Raw genomic sequence first — 17,424 nt, 5'->3', positions numbered from 1 at the left:
CTTTCCTATAGGACATAAGCTTTTTAATTGACAGGTGATAAATCCATACAATATACAAGATATTCTTTCTACAGTTTACTTTTTTAAAAAAGGATTTATTTATTCATTTTATGTATATGAGTACACCATAGCTGTACGGATGGTTGTGAGTCTTTATATGGTTGCTGGAATTTGAATTTAAGACCTCTGCTCGCTCATGTCAACCCCGCTTGCTCCAGTTAACCTTGCTTGCTCAGTCCCTGCTAACTCTGGCTCAATTTATTATTATAAATAAGTACACTGTGGCTGTCCTCAGACACACTAGAAGAGGGCATCAGATCTCATTATAGATGGGTGTGAGCCACCACCTGCTTGCTGGGATTTGAACTCTTTAGAAGGACCTTTAGAAGAGCAGTCAGTCCTCTTAACTGCTGAACCATCTCTCTAGCCCCTACAGTTTCCCTTTTTGTTCATATAAATTTAAGATTGAAGTGCATTTATCTTTTAAATTACTAAGAACATTTTTACTTACTATTATGCAAAGAATTACATAGTACCTATAAGAAAAAAATGTGTCATTTTGGACTTTAGACTATTTGCAATTGACTTTATTTTATCAGCAGGGACTCCTGCTCTGACCTCGTTGTTTAGACCACGCTGGTCTAGAATTTACAGGGATCTGCCTGTCTCTTGTCTCCTGTGTGCTAGTATTATTAAAGGTGTGTGCTACCACCCACTGCCCTGCTCCGATATTTCACCTCAATTCTAAATCATTGTAACTCATTAATTTCAAAAGCAACACATATGAACTGTAGTGGCATTCTAAAGTTACCTAAAATCTGAATTCTATTGATGGATAAGTAGACAAAATAACATAAAGGGTTGTTATTTGCCTAGCTCTAATGCTTTAAGACTTATTATAAATATAAATTTTTTTGTCTTTTATTTGGGTACTAAATTAGGAATGGTGGGGTAGAAACTCCCAAATAATGTTTTCCACGATAGATGGTACTTAAAAAATGGCTCTTATGAACTGAAGTGAAAGGCTTTCCCATCACTTGGAAATATTCAGCCTTTCTAAAGGGCGGTTTACAAAAGGTTCATCAAAAGTTTTAGGGCTGGAGATAGAGACAAGTAGTATGGCCTGGGTGCATGAACAAAGCCCTGCAAAAAGGTATTAAAACCATATATTCTCGTTAGATGTGTTGCCCCAAGCCCCATCCCAGCACTAGGGAAATTGAGGGAGGAGAATCAAGAGGTTTTTAGCCAGTCTATCTTATATGAGATTCTCTTGTTCCAATTTTAATATATGTACAGCCTAAGTGAGCATCAAACTGTCTGAAAAAGCAGCCTAGGTTTGGTGGTATGGCTCAGTGGATGAGGTAGTTGCCACCAAGTCTGATGACTGAAGTTTGCTCCCAGAATCTGTGTTGTAGAAGAGAACCAACACCAGGTACAATATGGTACTCTGACTTTAATATGTATGCTGTGCCCCACCCCACACTAAGGAAGAAAGGGTGAACTGAAAATCCTCTATTTTCTAAGCCATCTGTTTTAACTCTATAAATATGCTTAGAGATTGAAGATGTATACAGAGACCATGTCTCAGTGCTTGTGTGTATGTGTGTTATTTTTTCTTCTAGCCCTGTTTGTTTGTGACAAAATCTCAGTCCAGACTTGTCTTAAGCTTGCTACCTAGCCAAGAGTGACCTTGAACTCCTGACCTCCTGCTTTCACTTCCCAAGTGCTGGGATTGCAGATGTAGACCACCATGCCTTGCCTCAATACTATTTATTTTTATTGTAGTGATAAAAAAAATAGAAATATTTCAAAAAATATGAACCGTGGCTGGATAAAATGATAGTCATGGTGTATGCTGTAACCATGAACACAGAATGTGGAGAATCTCTTCATATAACTGTGGAGACTCATGGTGAGCACAAAGCCTGGAGTTGGTCCCCAGTGTAACAAAAGATAAAATTTAGTCCCTCAATCTTTCTGTCTCCCTCTCCTCTCTAAATTTAGTTAAAAGGAAAATTCCATTTGTTGAAAAATAGGATAAAATTTTAAAAATTTAAAAATAAGGTAAAATGCATATAGCATGATCCAACTTTTTAGAAAGTTACAGTTTTTCAGTAAGTTGTTTTTTTTTCCTTTTTGTTTATTTGTACTCTCCAATATTTCTTGTGTTTGTATGATACTTTACAGGAGACAATTCAGATGGTTTTTAATAATTGAAATGTATTTCTCCTGTCCCACCTGTAGGGAGATTCCATGGAGTTGGAAATTTGGTGTCTTGAAATGAACGAAAAGTAAGTGTTTCAGTGTCACACTACTTGGTTGTGGTGACTGAGTAAGCAGTGACATCATGTGAAAGCAGGCTTTGTTGTCAGCCGCAGAGGCATTCTGACCATGCAGCAGAGCAGCAGGCTGTGTGGTGATTTGCCTCATGCTTGGCTTCCAGCCTAGCACAGGGCTGACCTTCAGGGGCATGTGTCCAGGGTGAGTCACTCACAATGGAGACAGGAGCCGCAGCAATGCTGCAAAGGATTTCTTGTCTTCCCAGAGTTCCCCATGAGCTCCTGCAGCGAGGCCATTCTGTGTCGTCTTGTTCCGCAAGGCAGCCTTCAGTGAAGTCTGCCGCACTAAGATGGCCTGGGATATGTTACCTCCTTCCCCTGTTTTTGTTTTTCAAGGCAGATTAGCTCACCACCTGCCTGAAGCTTGAATTTTCTTTCTTTTTAAAAAGACTTATTTATGCCGGGCAGTGGTGGCGCACGCCTGTAATCCCAGCACTCTGGGAGGCAGAGGCAGGCGGATTTCTGAGTTCAAGGCCAGCCTGGTCTACAGAGAGAGTTCCAGGATAGCCAGGGCTATACAGAGAAACCCTGTCTCGAGAAAAAAAAAAAAAAAAGACTTATTTTATGTATAGGAGTACACTGTAGCTGTCTTCAGACACACCAGAAGAGGGCATCAGATCCCATTATAGATGGTTGTGAGCCACCATGTGGTTGCTGGGATTTGAACTCAGGACCTCTGGAAGAGCAGTCAGTGCTCTTAACCACTGAGCCATCTCTCCAGCCCCAAAGCATATGTGGAGTGTGGACATTTGTTTTTCTTGAATAGAAAGTTGATAGGTTATTATCCAAAATTTTCATACCAAGTAAGTTTTTTCTCTAGATTATCAGTATACAATTAAATAGTTCATAAGACAGGACTTCAAAATAAGCAACAGGTCAAGTATAATTTATAATATTGTTGGATTGTTTTTATACTGCTTTTTTTTTTTGGATTTGGTTTTTTAAGTAGATGAAAACAGTGGGTTCTGGTGCTTGCCTGTGTCTAACACACTGGCTTACTTCAGCAATTTGTTGGTAGAGCATCTTTAGTTCAGAATGTGTCTTTCAGAGTTTCAGCATTCCAAAGGATAGACTGGCAGTGTCTTTGTGCTCCTCAGGTGTGACAAAGAAATCAAAGTTTCCTACACTGTATACAACCGATTGTCACTGCTGCTGAAGTCTCTTCTCGCTATTACGAGGGTGACACCAGCCTACAGACTCTCCAGGAAGCAAGGGCATGAATATGTAATTTTGTACAGGTAAATATCAAGGCTCTTGGTTTACCTCTCAGCCTCTTACAGTGCACATTGTCTGGCACTCCAGTGTTCTGTGATTACTTAGAGCATTAGTTCTATAGTTTGGCAACTGTCCCTGTGAACCTCAGCAGTTCACCAGGCCCATTGTCCTTTGTCTCAGTGCAGTTCCAGCTGCTGTGGGATCGATGATGAATCCCTGCAAACACACATTCATTTATTCATTTATTTATTCTCTCACTTGCTCATTCTCCCTCCCGTCCGTCCTTTCTTTCTTTCTGAGACAGACTCTCTCTCACTATTTTATCTTAGCTGTCCTGGTGCTTGCTATGTAGACCAGGATGGACTTGAACTCATAGAGATCCTCTTGCCTCTACTTCCCAGGTGCTGGGAAGGTGTGTGCCACTGAGCCAGGCAATTTTAATTTTCTTTAAAAAAAAGTTTTGCCAGGCATTCTAACATGCCTAGAATCCCATCACTTAGGAGATGAGAGCAGAAGGGTCAAGAGTTTAAGCTCATCCTCAGCTTCTTAACTATATGAGGCCATCCTGGGCTACATGAGAGCAAATAAGCAAAGAAGCCCCTTCTCTTCCAGAGCTAAATTCAACTTTTTGGTCTGACAAAATGCTAATTCAGTTTAAGAGTATTAGTCTATAGCTGTAAGGAGCTAGTCAGCAGTTAGTTCCAGTATAGTCTTTAGGGTCACCTCAGCATGTTTTATTGAGTTCCATTTTAGTGCAAGCAGTTATGAGATACAGAGGTCCTGCACTTAGTGGGTAGGTTTTTTTCCTCCTGTGCAGGAGTGGGGGTTGGTGTTTTTGAGACAGGTCTTTCCATGTGGCCCTTGCTGTCCTGGAATGTGCTTTGTAGACCAGGATGGCCTAGAACCACAGATCACTGCTGTACATGGGGAGGACAGTGGCTGACCAGGCCTAGGTAGGCAGGCTGGAACATCAGATCAGTCCCCCTTTTCCTTTGCCAGGTAGACTTGTAAGGACTGGATGTAGTTAGTAAGTGTGGGAGCAAGATGGGGAAGCCAGGCTCAAGTCATGGAGAATGTTTGTCTTGGAGATGGGCTGTTGATGTTAGCCTTTGTGAGATGTAGAGCTGCCCTGTGGAGCTGATAGTGTTAGTTAGTATGGAGGGACACAGACAATTGCCAGTTATACAGAAGCAAACTTACTGAGACTACTTACCAAGTCATCCTTAACTCTCTTGACCATTCCCTAATGGCCTGTGTATATTTCTTTCTCAGACATCAAGATGTGTGTTTGTTGGAAATTACTAGACTTTAACTTGGCTATTAGTAAATCTCTTTTACTCTTCACTCATTTCTTATCATGTGTTACTTTCTTGTTGCATTGGCAAAAGCCTTACATGAAATCATGTAAGGGTGGACGCAGTGGCCTTGCCACAGAAGCTTAGGTGTTTGTGGAGAAGCTGGCCATTTCTGCCATCTTGGCCTAGTTTCCTCTTCCCTCTCCCTCCTTACCCCGTCCCCCTACCCTCTCCCTCCCCCCCACTCTCTCTTTTCCCCTCTCTCTCCCCCTTGCTCTTGGTCTCCCCCTCTCTCCCTCTGTCCCCCTCTCCCTCCCTCCCTCCTTCCTCTTCTGTCTCTCCTCCTCTCTGTTTCTCCTTCTCCCCCTCTTCCCCTCTCTCCCTTTCTCTCCCTCTCTCCTTTCTTTGTTTTTGAGACAGTTTCTCTGTGTAGCCTTGGCTGTCCTAGAGCTCTCTGTGTAGATCAGGCTGGCCTTGAGCTCACAGAGATGGCCTGCCTCTGGCTCCTGAGTGCTGGGATTAAAGGTATTGTGGGCCCTTATCACTTCTGTAGCTCTCACCTTGTAGGTGTTTGTGCCCAGGGCTCAGCTGAGTGAGGACAGTTGTCCCTGTGGAAGAGAAAGCAGGGCTTGTTTATGCTCTTTCTTGGTGTTTCAGCCATGGCCTTTGGATGTCAAGTGGGGTGTCATTCCTTTTTTTCATTCCCTACAGGATTTATTTTGGGGAAGTTCAACTGAATGGCTTAGGAGAAGGTATGTATGCATTCAGGCCAGAAACATTGTGGTGTTAAGAGCTGCTTGGATACGTGTCTACCCTTGTATAACAGTCTATAACTTTAAGCTGTATAATACAGTAAGGAAGCATAAAGAGGCGGGTTAGTTCACTGAGGAGCTACCAGGATTGAAATAATAATTTTTCAGAAGTTTCAGCAGGATTCAGTGTTTGGGGTTTCTCCATCCCCTCCCCTATCTTCCCCTCCCCTCTGCTGCCCTTCCTTCCCTTCCCCCTCTGACCTCACCTCATCTCTCTCCTCCTCTCCTGCATGCTGATTAAGCCCTGTGCCATTGATACAGTGCTTTCTCTTGTGGTTTGTCTGTTGTGGTTTGCCTCTGCCTCTCTGCCTCTACCTTGTGCTGGGATTAAAGACCTGTATGCCACCAAATCCCCCATATTTTATTTTTTAAAAAACATTGGGTCAATAGAGTATATATGATAATGTGGAAACAGACAAGAATGAAGTTGTTTTCCTCATATGCTGAGGAAGCAAGTAGCGCCAGTGACTAGACAACAGGCTGGCTAGGAGCTGCATCAGCCTTCTCTGGACACAAGATGATATTTCCTCTCTTCTAGGATTCCAGACAGTTCGAGTTGGAACAGTGGGCACCCCTGTGGGCACCCTCACTCTTTCCTGTGCTTATAGAATTAACTTGGCATTCATGTCCACCAGGTGAGGAAGAGGTGGGGGTCCATAAGCGCTTTCCCACGGCTGTTAAAGCTCAGCTCCTGCTTCCCCCAGAGCTCTGAGGCTAAAACTACAGTTCCAGCTGGCGAGAGCTGAAAGCCACCCTTTCTGAAGAATGCATTTGAGAGAGGGAGAGAGCATCACTGTCACAGTGGAGATTTTAAGTGTCCCCAGCCAAGCTGCCTGGAAAGTAGAGTCTGTGGCTTGTATTTAGAGACTATAGCGTTAAGGCTCTGTGTAGACCTGAAGGCTATGGAATGATGGGACCTCTGTGGACTTGAAGGTGCCTGGGAAGAGATTCTAACACATACTGCATTGTGCTCATTGCATTGCAGGCAATTTGAGAGGACCCCACCTATCATGGGAATTATCATTGATCACTTTGTTGACCGTCCCTATCCCAGCTCCTCTCCTATGCACCCTTGCAATTACAGGTAAGGGCTGAGAAGATGCTCCCCCAAGCTGCAGCTAAGCAATAGCAGCCACTGGCCATGTGGGTAGAAATGAAAAGGCTAGTTCCATTCTTGCTGCTACCTGTTAGGTACACCAAGGCTTGAGCCACAGGATCTAGGAACTTCCTGGGAGTTCAGGATTGTGGCAGTAATGTCACCTTCTCCAAGACTTTGGGGACTAAAAGAATGTCAGGAGTTTGTAAACTATGAAAAATGTTTTTAGGTTGCCATCTGGCTTTATAACCTCTGCCTAGAACTTCTTGACACGGCTCCCAGCCTTTCCTAACCTCTGTTTGCATACTTTCTGAAGTCGGCGCTACCATGGTTATAAATTCCATCACCGCTCCTTCCTTCCTTCCTCCCTCCCCCACGGTAGAACTGCTGAGGATGCTGGAGTCGCATACCCATCAGTGGAAGACTCTCAGGAAGTGTGTACTACATCTTTTTCCACATCCCCTCCCTCCCAGGTAGGAAAAGGGTTGTGGGCTGTGTGTATTTGTATGGGCCTTAGGGAATGCTGTCCAAACTTAGCTATACTCTTTGCTGATGAGGTCACTCTAAAGTGCATATGTTTTAGTTGCTCCATTTTTGGTTTTGTTGTTGTTGTTGGTTGTTGTTGTTTTACTGAAATAGGGTTTCTCTGAGTAGCCTTGGCTGTCCTAGAACTCACTCTGTAGACGAGGCTGGCCTCGAACACATAGATACACCTGCCTCTGCCTCCTGAATGCTAGGACTAAAGGTGTGTACTACCACTCCTGGCTTACTCTGACTTCATAATAGTAGAATATGTACCAAAGAGCCAGTAATTATTTAATATAAAATTAAAAATAACAACCAGAAGTACTGCTTTTCTTAAAGCTGACACAGTTATCTGCCTGTCCACGTTCTCTATCAAGCATTTCAACCACTAACTTTTCCACATGAACAAGTCTTAAGTGGCAAACACAGTCATGGCCCTGAGTTCTGATGCCATCCTCGGAGGAAGTACAGCTAGGGCCTGTGTGATAGGCAGGGGCTGAGACTGAGATCACCCACACTCCTCCTTTACCTTCTGCCTCATTGCTCCATCCTCTTCCGCCGTGACTGCTTTAGTCTGTGTTTGACATAGTATTTGCTATGCATTCTTGGGTAACGTAGAGCACACTGCGTGGACCAGGCTGCCTTTGAATGACTTGTGGCCATTCTTTGCTCTGCCTTCTAAGATTACGAGCATGCACTTCATGACTTCTTTTATATGTTTGAAACAAGGTCTCACACCTTGCAGTGCAACCAGGCCTTTCTCCTGTCTCCACCTCCTAGGTGCTAGGATCATGGGTGGGTCGCCATGCTCAGCTACCAATTTGTTAATTGGGAGGTGGTGGTTGTTGTTTTCCATTAAAAGTTTTCCCAATACATTTATTTATTTATGGGGGACTAGGGCATGCCATTTCTGCCATGTTACACACGTGCAGTCAGAGTTAAAGCTGAAACAGGAGAACCCCAGATAATTAGCAGTTATAAAGGAGCTTTGGAATCCTAAATGCTTAGATACCCAAGCTTTTACTCTCAAGCTCTCCCAACTGCTAGACTGTATTTTCACGCACATGCACATACCGTAGTCCCAGGATACATACAGAAACGTGCACCCAAGCTTACTAATAACATAGCCAGCAAATTTCAGTGCTTTGCGAAGTCTCTGCAGGCTGAGGGCTTCCTGAGCAAGGCCAGGTTCTCAGTTCGGAGAGGTTTATCTTTGTATGCTCTAGGCCTCTCCTGAGTGAGTTGTTCCCTCCTTCCCTCCCACACCTTTCAGCTAATGACAGACTAATGCTTGGCTCAGGCTTCTGTTTTGCCATGTCATTCCCACTTGAGTCAGTTCGTTTTCCAGCTGCCTGTCAAAGAGACAGGTTTATAGGGCATGCCCCAAGGTAAATGTCCCCTTCCTGGTTGCTGCTTTGGGAAGCCAGCTCGCACTCTTCTCTCTGCCTCTCAGTACTCTGTTCCCCCGCTCAGTGCTGCCCCCTCTGGAGGTTTTTTCCCACTTCTTTCTCAAGTCCCTTTTCTTTTTTTTCTTGTTTCTCCTGTCTGTGTGTCTGTGCACAGTGTGTGTTTACTGTCACAAAGGCACATTTTCAGACCCCTACTCCTGTGGTGATGGACACTCTGAGGGTCCCCATGGCAGGACTGGCCTTTTCCCATCAAGTGAGTTCGTAATGGGAAAATGGGGATATGATCAGATGACTTCTTTCTACTTAAAAAAATGAAAACAGAGTATAGGGTATAGTTATTTAGTCCCTAAGTGTTCTGTGGGATTATTTTAAGGTTTGGTAATTGATTTTAACAGGACATAGCCACAGCCCAGTGACCAAAAATAGTGGTTTTTATTTACCCCTCCTTCTTCCGTTGATGTGAAACGTACACAGAGTTATTTATATCAGATTTCCAAATAAACAGTCCATGACTGCTAATTTTTCTATTTTCAATATAAATAGGAGCTGTCCATACCCAAGGGTGATAGAGGTGTGATTAGAGAAGATTGTTTTAGTTTCAAATGGATCTCAAGGACGGGGAGAAAATAGGATGACTTGGGAAATGTGCTCCAGGATTGTGCCCAGGGGATCTGCTGGGCTGGAGATGGGGAACTGGGGAGCCAGATACTCATTGAAAGCCTTTGGGAAGCTCTAGAGCTGGAATCCTGATCCCAGATCAAACAAGTCTCTTTTTCCTTTTTGAAAAAGGCCCACCCTTGCCCCTCATTCCACTGGGGTCTGCTCCTGACTTTCTGCTGAGCTCTAGCATGAGCCACATGCTAGGATTGCCTTTTCTCCTTGCCTTTCCTCTGCCCCTCTGTTTTTCTCTTGCTCAGCTCTCAAGCTCTCGCCTTTCCTATCAGCCTGCAGTCCTGGGCATTGGATCGGCTGACCTGGCTTATCCAGTAGTGTTTACTGCTGGCTTAAACACTACACACGCTCACCAGGTACCTTTCAAGATGGGGAGAACCATGGGCTTCTCAGGGCTGCCTCTCCTCCTGAGGAGCAACAGAGTAACTCCGAGGACTCGGATGGTTTCCTGAGTGGGTGGATCCTCAACTTTCAGAAGGGAGTGACTTTGCCAGGGTTTCACTGTCTCTCTGTCCTTCTCTGTAGTCCTCACCACGCATGACTTCCAGTAGCCACATTCCAAGAGAATTAAGGTCCATGATGGCTGCCTAGCTGGTGGAGGCCTTGGTGATGGGAAAGCTTCTGAGGTCCACTGGCTGATGCGCACTGCCACCCTTCACTTTGTCTTTCCTTCTTTCCAAAGCTGATGGTTCCTGGGAAGGACGCGGGGGTACCTCTTGCTCCCAACCACCCTGCTCATGGTGTCCAGGCTGATCAGGAGAGAATGGTGATGCACATGCCTTCTGATGGGGCCAACTGTGCTGCCACGCCCTCAAGCAGGTGAGTTCCCGTCATGGCTCTTCCACAGTTCAGGACATCCAGGGACCTGGATACCCTAATACACACAGACTTTGGCTTGGCATTTTTGTTCCCAGGAGGTAAGCCTTAAAGGTTTTTGAGTGTCTAATATTGCAGCTGGCATGTAAGGAACCTATCTGGGGTTTAGCTGCTAAGAAGAATAGTAGGTCTTTCCTTTTTTTTTAAACATTGTATATGCATGCACACACACATATGTTTAGTTTGCACCCTGACTGCAAAGTGCCTGTTCTTTCCTGCTACTCTTAAGTGTTGTCTCTGGAAAGGTCTGCTGCAAGCTATCCTTCCCTGTCTCTCTTGACTTGGACAGCCTTAGGATAAACAGAATAACATGCCCTTCCCCCTGGATCTTTTCCATTGGTATAGTGGTAGGAGGGTAAATCTTTGGAAAAATTGTGTGTGCCATTCAGGAAAAATAGTTTATTTTATTTCTGTCTTATCAAATCACCCCAACCCCAATCTCAATCAAAGGACAATCTGTTAGTCACTTGACACTCCAGGTTTCTGATCCTTAACTCTGATGATGATACTGGGGAGTAGCTGAAGATATGGACCCAGGGTGGTGATGGCTCTGACTGTCTGACTTAGGAACTCAGAAGCCTTCTCCTTGGTGCTGAGATTAGAGACATGGATCACCAAAACCCAGCTTTAAACTATAGGGCCTTATGGTGTTTTAGGTATTCAGAAACAAGTTGTTTATTGTATTGATGAATGCTAAACTGTAGCCGTGTGAGAGTTGCTTACTGTGTCTGGCTAATGTGTTTGATTGTTGCTGGCATTTCTGATAAGATCTTATGTAAGCTCACAGTTTTGCAATGTAAACTTTCATTCACTTATGTGAACATTTTAGTTGTTCAAGCACATCATCTTCTTCCAAGCCAAGAGTCAGGACAGTGGCAGCAGCCAGACTTCTTCCCCAGGCTGTGGCTCTGCAGTGACTCCACAGGACCTAGAGATGTTCTGTGATTTGAGAGTGACATCCATTTTCCATTACTTCTTTAGTGAGGACACTGAGACTGTGTCTAACAGCAGTGAAGGACGGGCCTCACCCCATGACATCTTGGAGACTATCTTTGTCCGAAAAGTGGGAGCATTTGTCAACAAACCCATCAATCAGGTGATTTCTTCTGCTAATGCCTAAGTGCCTATCTATGTTCTTAGAGTACGGTCCCCCTCACAATGTCCTATAGAACTGTTGAAATTGCTTGCAAAATTTGCAAGTGTGCAAGTTTAAGGAGGATTAATAATTAGTAGATCTGTACTAAGATACATTGTTCCTCAGTAACTGTGACTAAGCATTCCCAGCCCTAGTCCCATAATCCTCTGCTGTGAATATACTTGATAGGGGACAGGGAGGCAAGGAAGCCAGAGTATGAAGCATGATTTTTGGCTTAGGCGCCAGGCTGGCATCCTGTAAGAAACATGTATGCTAGGGGAGGAACAGGCAGGAACACTTCTCTTTTATCTCTTCAGGTGACTCTGACGAGTTTGGACATACCCTTTGCCATGTTTGCTCCCAAGAATTTGGAGCTGGAGGATGCTGATCCTATGGTGAGCCCACAGTGACTACGAGTTTCCAGTAGATGGTACAGTGGTCATTCTTCTTGGGCAGCCAGTCTTCCACAGGACTTAAGCCGGGTTCTGTGGCTTATGGATTTGCAGCCAGCATTTACTCATTCTTCTTCTCCCCCCATCCCCTTATTTTAAGATAGAGGCTTGTTACAAAGAGAAAGCTGGCTTGGAACTCTGTAGCCCAGGAAAATCCCCAGCTTAAAATCCTCCTGCTTCAGCCTCCTGAGTGCTGGGATTACAAGCATGCACCTCCATGCCCTCTTTAGCAACACAGTTCTACTGTAACCTTCAGACAGCTCACAGTAATCCATATTCTCCTCGTGGAGTCTTTACTGACTCTGCCTTATTCTGAATTAGGTGAATCCCCCGGACTCCCCAGAGACCACATCTCCCCTCCATGGCAGCCTGCACTCAGATGGCTCCAGCGGGGGCAGCAGTGGCAACACACATGACGACTTTGTTATGATTGACTTTGTAAGTTGTCATCACCACCCTTGATCTTTGCTGGTCTCTGGAGAGTAAACTTAGAAGCATCTGTTACCTGTGAATAAGATAATTACCTCAGGATGGGATGGCATACAGGCTACAAGGGGAAACATTTGGAGGCCTGAGGACTTTTAAGGTCATGTCCTTGCTGGAAATTCAACTTGGATGGGTTTTCTAAAAGCCCTTCCCTTAGGAGGAGTCTTGCGGGTCAAAGGGTCTAGGTCATAAGCCTACCCGGGGAGGAATGGCATCATGGGACTAGATCATAGCCCAGAAAAGCAAGGTGCACACTCTTCCTCCCCTTAGAGGAGCCTAGAAGATGCGTCTTGGTTAATTCCTGAAAAGGACTCTTGTACATAGATGAACTCTTTTTGTTTTGTTTGTTTGTTTGTTTGTTTGTTTGTTTGTTTTTTAAATCCCTCATGGTTCAAAGATGAACTAACCCTAGTTTGTGTTCTTTTTAAAGAAACCAGCTTTTTCTAAAGACGACATTCTTCCAATGGACTTGGGGACCTTTTACCGTGAATTTCAGAATCCCCCTCAGCTGAGCAGCCTCTCCATAGATTTTGGAGCTCAGTCTATGGCAGAAGACTTGGTATGGAAACCCCTTCCCTCCCAGGGCTCCTCCTTTAGCCTCCTAACCTCATCTGATAGCCACTCCTGTGCTACAGGTTTAGAACTTTCTTCCTGTCGTTCCATTCTGCCTTTTGCCTTCTATCTTTGCTGAAAGAAGAAAGGAGTCTTTTTAAGTGGCTTTTCCCCTTGGTCACACTCATACGTCTGTGGTGCCTGGCAGTCGTCCTTGAGCTTGGTTTTCTTTTTCACAACACTTTAAAAATACTGTGTGTTTGTGCGTGTGATGTAGCCGGAGGGTGTCACGTACATGCCACAACATATGTGTGGAGCTTAGATCAGAGGACTTCATTGTAGAGTTGCTGCCTCCTGATTTTACCTGGGTTCCAAGAACCAAACTCCTGTTATTAGGATCGCACAATAAGTGCTTGTACTCAGAAACCGTACAACCAGCTTTCGGTGCTTTCTCGGTGTTGCTCACTTGCTGGGCCTGCTGTTTGCTGCCAGGCTGACACCCATGTACTGGACAGAGGAACATGCTGGTCCTGAGTAAGGGTCAGCTTTCTTGTCTTTCTTGGAGGGCTTCCTTCTGCATTCTGCTCTTCTTATATGCTGGACCATATGTGCTGAGACAGACTTTGGTCGCAGTATCTATCTGTGCATAAAGCATTTCCTATTTCCTGCACCTGAAGAGCAGAAGAGTGCCCTGAACAAACTGCAGACTCAGGCACTTATGCTATGAGATGACCAGGTCTCACTGTGTGGGGTAGGACTGTGTGCCCTGCAGAAATCTGAGGCCCCAGGACATGCTCTTGGTTTGATTTAGTAGAAAGCCATGCCCAACAATAATGGTGAGGAGAGAACACTAAGTATTAGTGGGGTGTTTGTTTATTTTTGTCATAGAATTTCATAGCCCTGACTATGAACTCACTATATAAACCAGGCTGGCCTCAAGCCTAGCAATTCTCCTGCCTCGGTTGGAATTTGAAGTGTGCCCCCACACCTGTGGTGCTATCTAAGCACCAAACTAACACACACACTCTTACACACTTCCTGCCTGTCTGTCTGTCTGATTTAACTGGGAACAAGCCCTGGGCCTTGCCTGTGTAAGACAAGTGCTCTACCCCTGAATTGACACCTCATCACTACCCCATCCAGCAAAACATAGCTAAAGCTAAGTGTTTCACCATGAGTCTCATAAAATAGCTTTCATTACAGAAAGGAACAGTTTGGATTGAGTGACTTGCCTATAGCAAGTCAGAAAGGTTTGATCCTGAAGAGGGGAGCTCCTGAGCTTAGCCGTCTGATAACTGGCTTGTACTTAGAAGAAACAAGGTCCAAGGGCTCCACTTGTGACCCCTTAGTCAGTGTTAGCTGAGGCTTGCCTTTCACCTGGGCAGTGGCTCCGAGACCTGCCTCAGGTGTCCAAGCCACTTTAGTGTCTAAAGCCATCAACTTTTCCTTTGTTTAGCCCCATTGAGGAACGTCCCCCTGCAGTTTAAAGCCTGCTGGAGTAGTTTCTGTTGCTTAGCCCCGATCAAGAGGCAGGCAGCCTCTAGGGAGGGCCAGGTCTTCAGGATAGGCTGACAGTGTGTGATTGTCTTTTTCTTGGTTCTTTTTCAGCCACTCCATACCCCTAGCTAGTCTAAAGATTCAAGTGTCCAGACCTCCCACGGACCTGTGTCAGCCTTAAAAGTTCAGTGGCTGCCTTGTCCCTAATTTCCCAGGGTCTTTTGACACCCACGAAGTACACGCGGGGGGGGGGGAGATCCATGGGGGGGGTCCCCTTTTAAAACTTCCTGGGTTCACAGAACTCTAAAGTGCAGGGGTTTTGGTGGAGAGACATTTGGGAGGTGGAAGCAGGCAGATCTCTGAGTTTGAAGCCAGCTTGGTTTAAAGAGCGAGTTCCAAGACAACAAGGCTACCCAGAAAATCCTGTTTGAAAAACAACAACAAAGCCATCCATCCAGTTTGATTCTAGTGTCTACTGTGCGTGCCTCTGTGTGTGTGTGTGTGTGTGTGTGTGTGTGTGTGATAGAAAGGCTATTTCATCTTTATTTCCCCATTGTCATGATTTTGGCTTTGTTTACCTATTTTAGGAGTTGTGGTTCACTTGGATTCACCAGGTTCCTGTGCAGCCCCGTGACACACCCCCTGTTCCCCACCCTAGATTTGTCCCTTCTCTCAGCCCAGTGTCTGATTTTAGTGTCTGATTTTAGCCCTGCCTTTTAGTTAGCCTGGCACTGCCCAGTTCTTGATTTTCCGCTGACTGGCTGCCTCTTGAAGGCCGTCTGGAGTCAGCCCCTCTCCTCTGCTTGCTACAGGACTCCTTACCAGAGAAGCTGGCCGTGCATGAGAAGAATGTCCGAGAATTCGATGCCTTTGTGGAAACCCTGCAGTAAAAGTGTCCCGAGTGTCTGCAGCAACCCCTTTCTGTGGACCCAGCACAGAATCTCCTCTTCCTCAGCTGCTCCCCAGCCTTCATGCTGTTTCTGGCCAGGTGAAAGACAGGGTGGTTCCCCTCTGGGACCTAGAAGTCCCTGCTCTTGGACTTCCTGGAAACCCATGGCAGCAGTGAGGCCCAGTGCCAGACTTGGGGAGGACTCTGGCTGTGGAGCTGGAAGCTGGCGGTGACAGAGCCTCAGCAAGGCCTGTCCTCTGCTGCTTCACAAAGGATGTCATCCATTCTTCCTACTACCAGCCTCCTCCCTCGGTCTACCCTGAGGCTGGCCCCTACCTGCTTGTCCTTACGTCAGCCACCTGACTTTCCAGCTGGTGGCTGGGACACTGGGCAGCGCTGCAAAAGAAGAAACCTAAGGCGACCAAGCCAGGCGGAGGGGGCCCATGTGTTACCAGGAGTTCCTGGGCCACCCTGCTCCCCTCCCTTCTTCCATTCCTTTCCCTTCCTTGTCTTTATTCACTTCCTTTCTCCCACCTTCTCTCTCTTCATCTCTCACCGTCCATCCCTTGCCTTCCTAGGCCTGTGCTTTTGACAATATGACAGGCCAATCTGCCTAAAATAACAAGTATTCCAAAGCTAGCCACCATCTCCCAAAGGCTGTAACAAGCCTGTTTCTAGAATTCGTTATTGAGAGTCACAGAAAAGTCCTTTCCTCCTCATTTTCCCTCAATCACTGCTGCGTGGATACAGAACATGGTAAATATTTATTACTTTCAGAGAAATCAGATATTTTATGTATGAGGTTAGCAGTTCCACTTGGGAAAGAGGAGCGTTTCTTCTGGGATGTAGGCCTCCCCTGAAGACTCCTCAGAACTTGTGCTGCTGCTCTGAGGATCTTCTGTCACATCTAAGGAGAGATCAGGAATCAGTCTGGCAAAGGCAAAGTCACCCCGTCAAGCTGCGAGTGTGGAAGTGTGCAGGCATTGCTTGGGCTCATCAACAGGGCCGGACCGGGCCGCTGCGTACTCTGCTGAGCACAGTGACTGGCTCTCTTCTAACAGCCCAGGAAATCTCGGGCATGGTCAGTGTGATCACTCCTCAGAGTTGTGTTGCCCATGGTGCCCAAGGGAGCACTGTGGATCCTGCTGTCAAGTCCCTGAGCCTGGAGCAGGACTAAGGAGCTCTTCCTCCCTCCCTCTCTCCCTCCCTCTAATTCCAGAGTCTGTACATGGCCCTGGCTTTACAAGCTGGATTGGTTCCCTTTTGAGAAACCAAAGCTGAGCTTATGGTTGACTTAGACCTTCAGGTATTGCTGCTTGAGTAAGTCAAGTGCCTCTGCCAGCCTGCCCTGTTCCCGTCCTGGATCCTCACTGGCAGCAGCTGTTACACATCGGAGCAGGTGGCTCTCAACTGCTTGCTAGTAATCTGCATGTAACACTGGAGCCTTTCCCCTGTGCATGCTTTTGCTGCCACAGAGAAATGTGCCCAGCGGTGGTGGCCAAATGCTATTGCAGCCTTTGGGTCAGGGCATGTTCATGGCCTACTAAACCAGACTTACCCCCTAGAGCCAGCACTGAAGGGGGTGAGGGCACGGGGTCTTTGCCAGGCTCAGCCAGTGGCCTTTGCAGACAGCAGCCTTTATGTCCCAGATTATTAGGAAAGAGGCCAGGGAAGCTGAGCAGAGCATCCTTCAAGGTAGCCTGTGTTCTTCAGCCCTATACCATGGAAGATATGGGCAACTGCAGCCAAGCTCAGGTTGGGACCAGGTGGCTGTGAGGCCCCTCCAGTGCTTTGTTGGGAAATGAGAGCTACACTTGGAAATATAATCAAGAGGTTTCCAATAAAAAGTTTTCTGTACTTCATAGCTTCCTACCCCAAATGTCTAGTCCACAGTCCCACCTGCATCACTGAGCCATCACAGCTTTCATAAGGAGCAAAGGATGGAGCCTGATTTTCAGGGAGCCCTGAGTCTCGGGCTGCTTCAGTCTTGGGACCTGATCAAGTGTCTAACAGCCTTGACTCTCTAGAGCCTTGGATTCAGTGAAGAACTCTTGGGAAATCTTCAAGGGTGGGCTGCTGTTAGCAGCTTTCTAACCCTTACATAGCATGCTCACCACCCACCTGCAGGACACAGACTGCTTAGGGGGAGGACAAGCCGCAGAGGAGGCACACGG

General features: G+C 46.0%; 1 protein-coding gene across 5 annotated transcripts in view; it reads left to right on the top strand.

Moving 5' to 3' along the window:
- Positions 1–17,112, top strand: part of Atg13 (autophagy related 13) — a 32,160-nt gene extending 15,048 nt beyond the window's left edge. The window contains exons 5-17 of one of the 5 annotated variants that reach the window (XM_052182963.1): positions 2,245–2,291; positions 3,437–3,577; positions 5,561–5,601; positions 6,200–6,296; positions 6,647–6,745; positions 7,140–7,230; positions 9,609–9,719; positions 10,046–10,182; positions 11,221–11,335; positions 11,692–11,769; positions 12,148–12,264; positions 12,743–12,871; positions 15,174–17,112. In XM_052182963.1, the coding sequence (XP_052038923.1) occupies positions 2,245–2,291; positions 3,437–3,577; positions 5,561–5,601; positions 6,200–6,296; positions 6,647–6,745; positions 7,140–7,230; positions 9,609–9,719; positions 10,046–10,182; positions 11,221–11,335; positions 11,692–11,769; positions 12,148–12,264; positions 12,743–12,871; positions 15,174–15,251 (1,281 nt within the window). In that variant the 3' untranslated portion in view covers positions 15,252–17,112. The remainder of the gene's footprint in view (positions 1–2,244; positions 2,292–3,436; positions 3,578–5,560; positions 5,602–6,199; positions 6,297–6,646; positions 6,746–7,139; positions 7,231–9,608; positions 9,720–10,045; positions 10,183–11,220; positions 11,336–11,691; positions 11,770–12,147; positions 12,265–12,742; positions 12,872–15,173) is intronic. The other 4 variants (XM_052182965.1, XM_052182964.1, XM_052182966.1 and 1 more) reach the window with 4 other exon arrangements.
- The last annotated feature ends 312 nt before the right edge of the window (positions 17,113–17,424 follow it).

The sequence above is a fragment of the Apodemus sylvaticus genome, chromosome 5, assembly GCF_947179515.1.
Source record: "Apodemus sylvaticus chromosome 5, mApoSyl1.1, whole genome shotgun sequence".
NCBI lineage: Eukaryota > Metazoa > Chordata > Mammalia > Rodentia > Muridae > Apodemus > Apodemus sylvaticus.
Note: the sequence above shows the minus strand (reverse complement) of the source record. Positions and strands in the feature narration are given on the sequence as shown.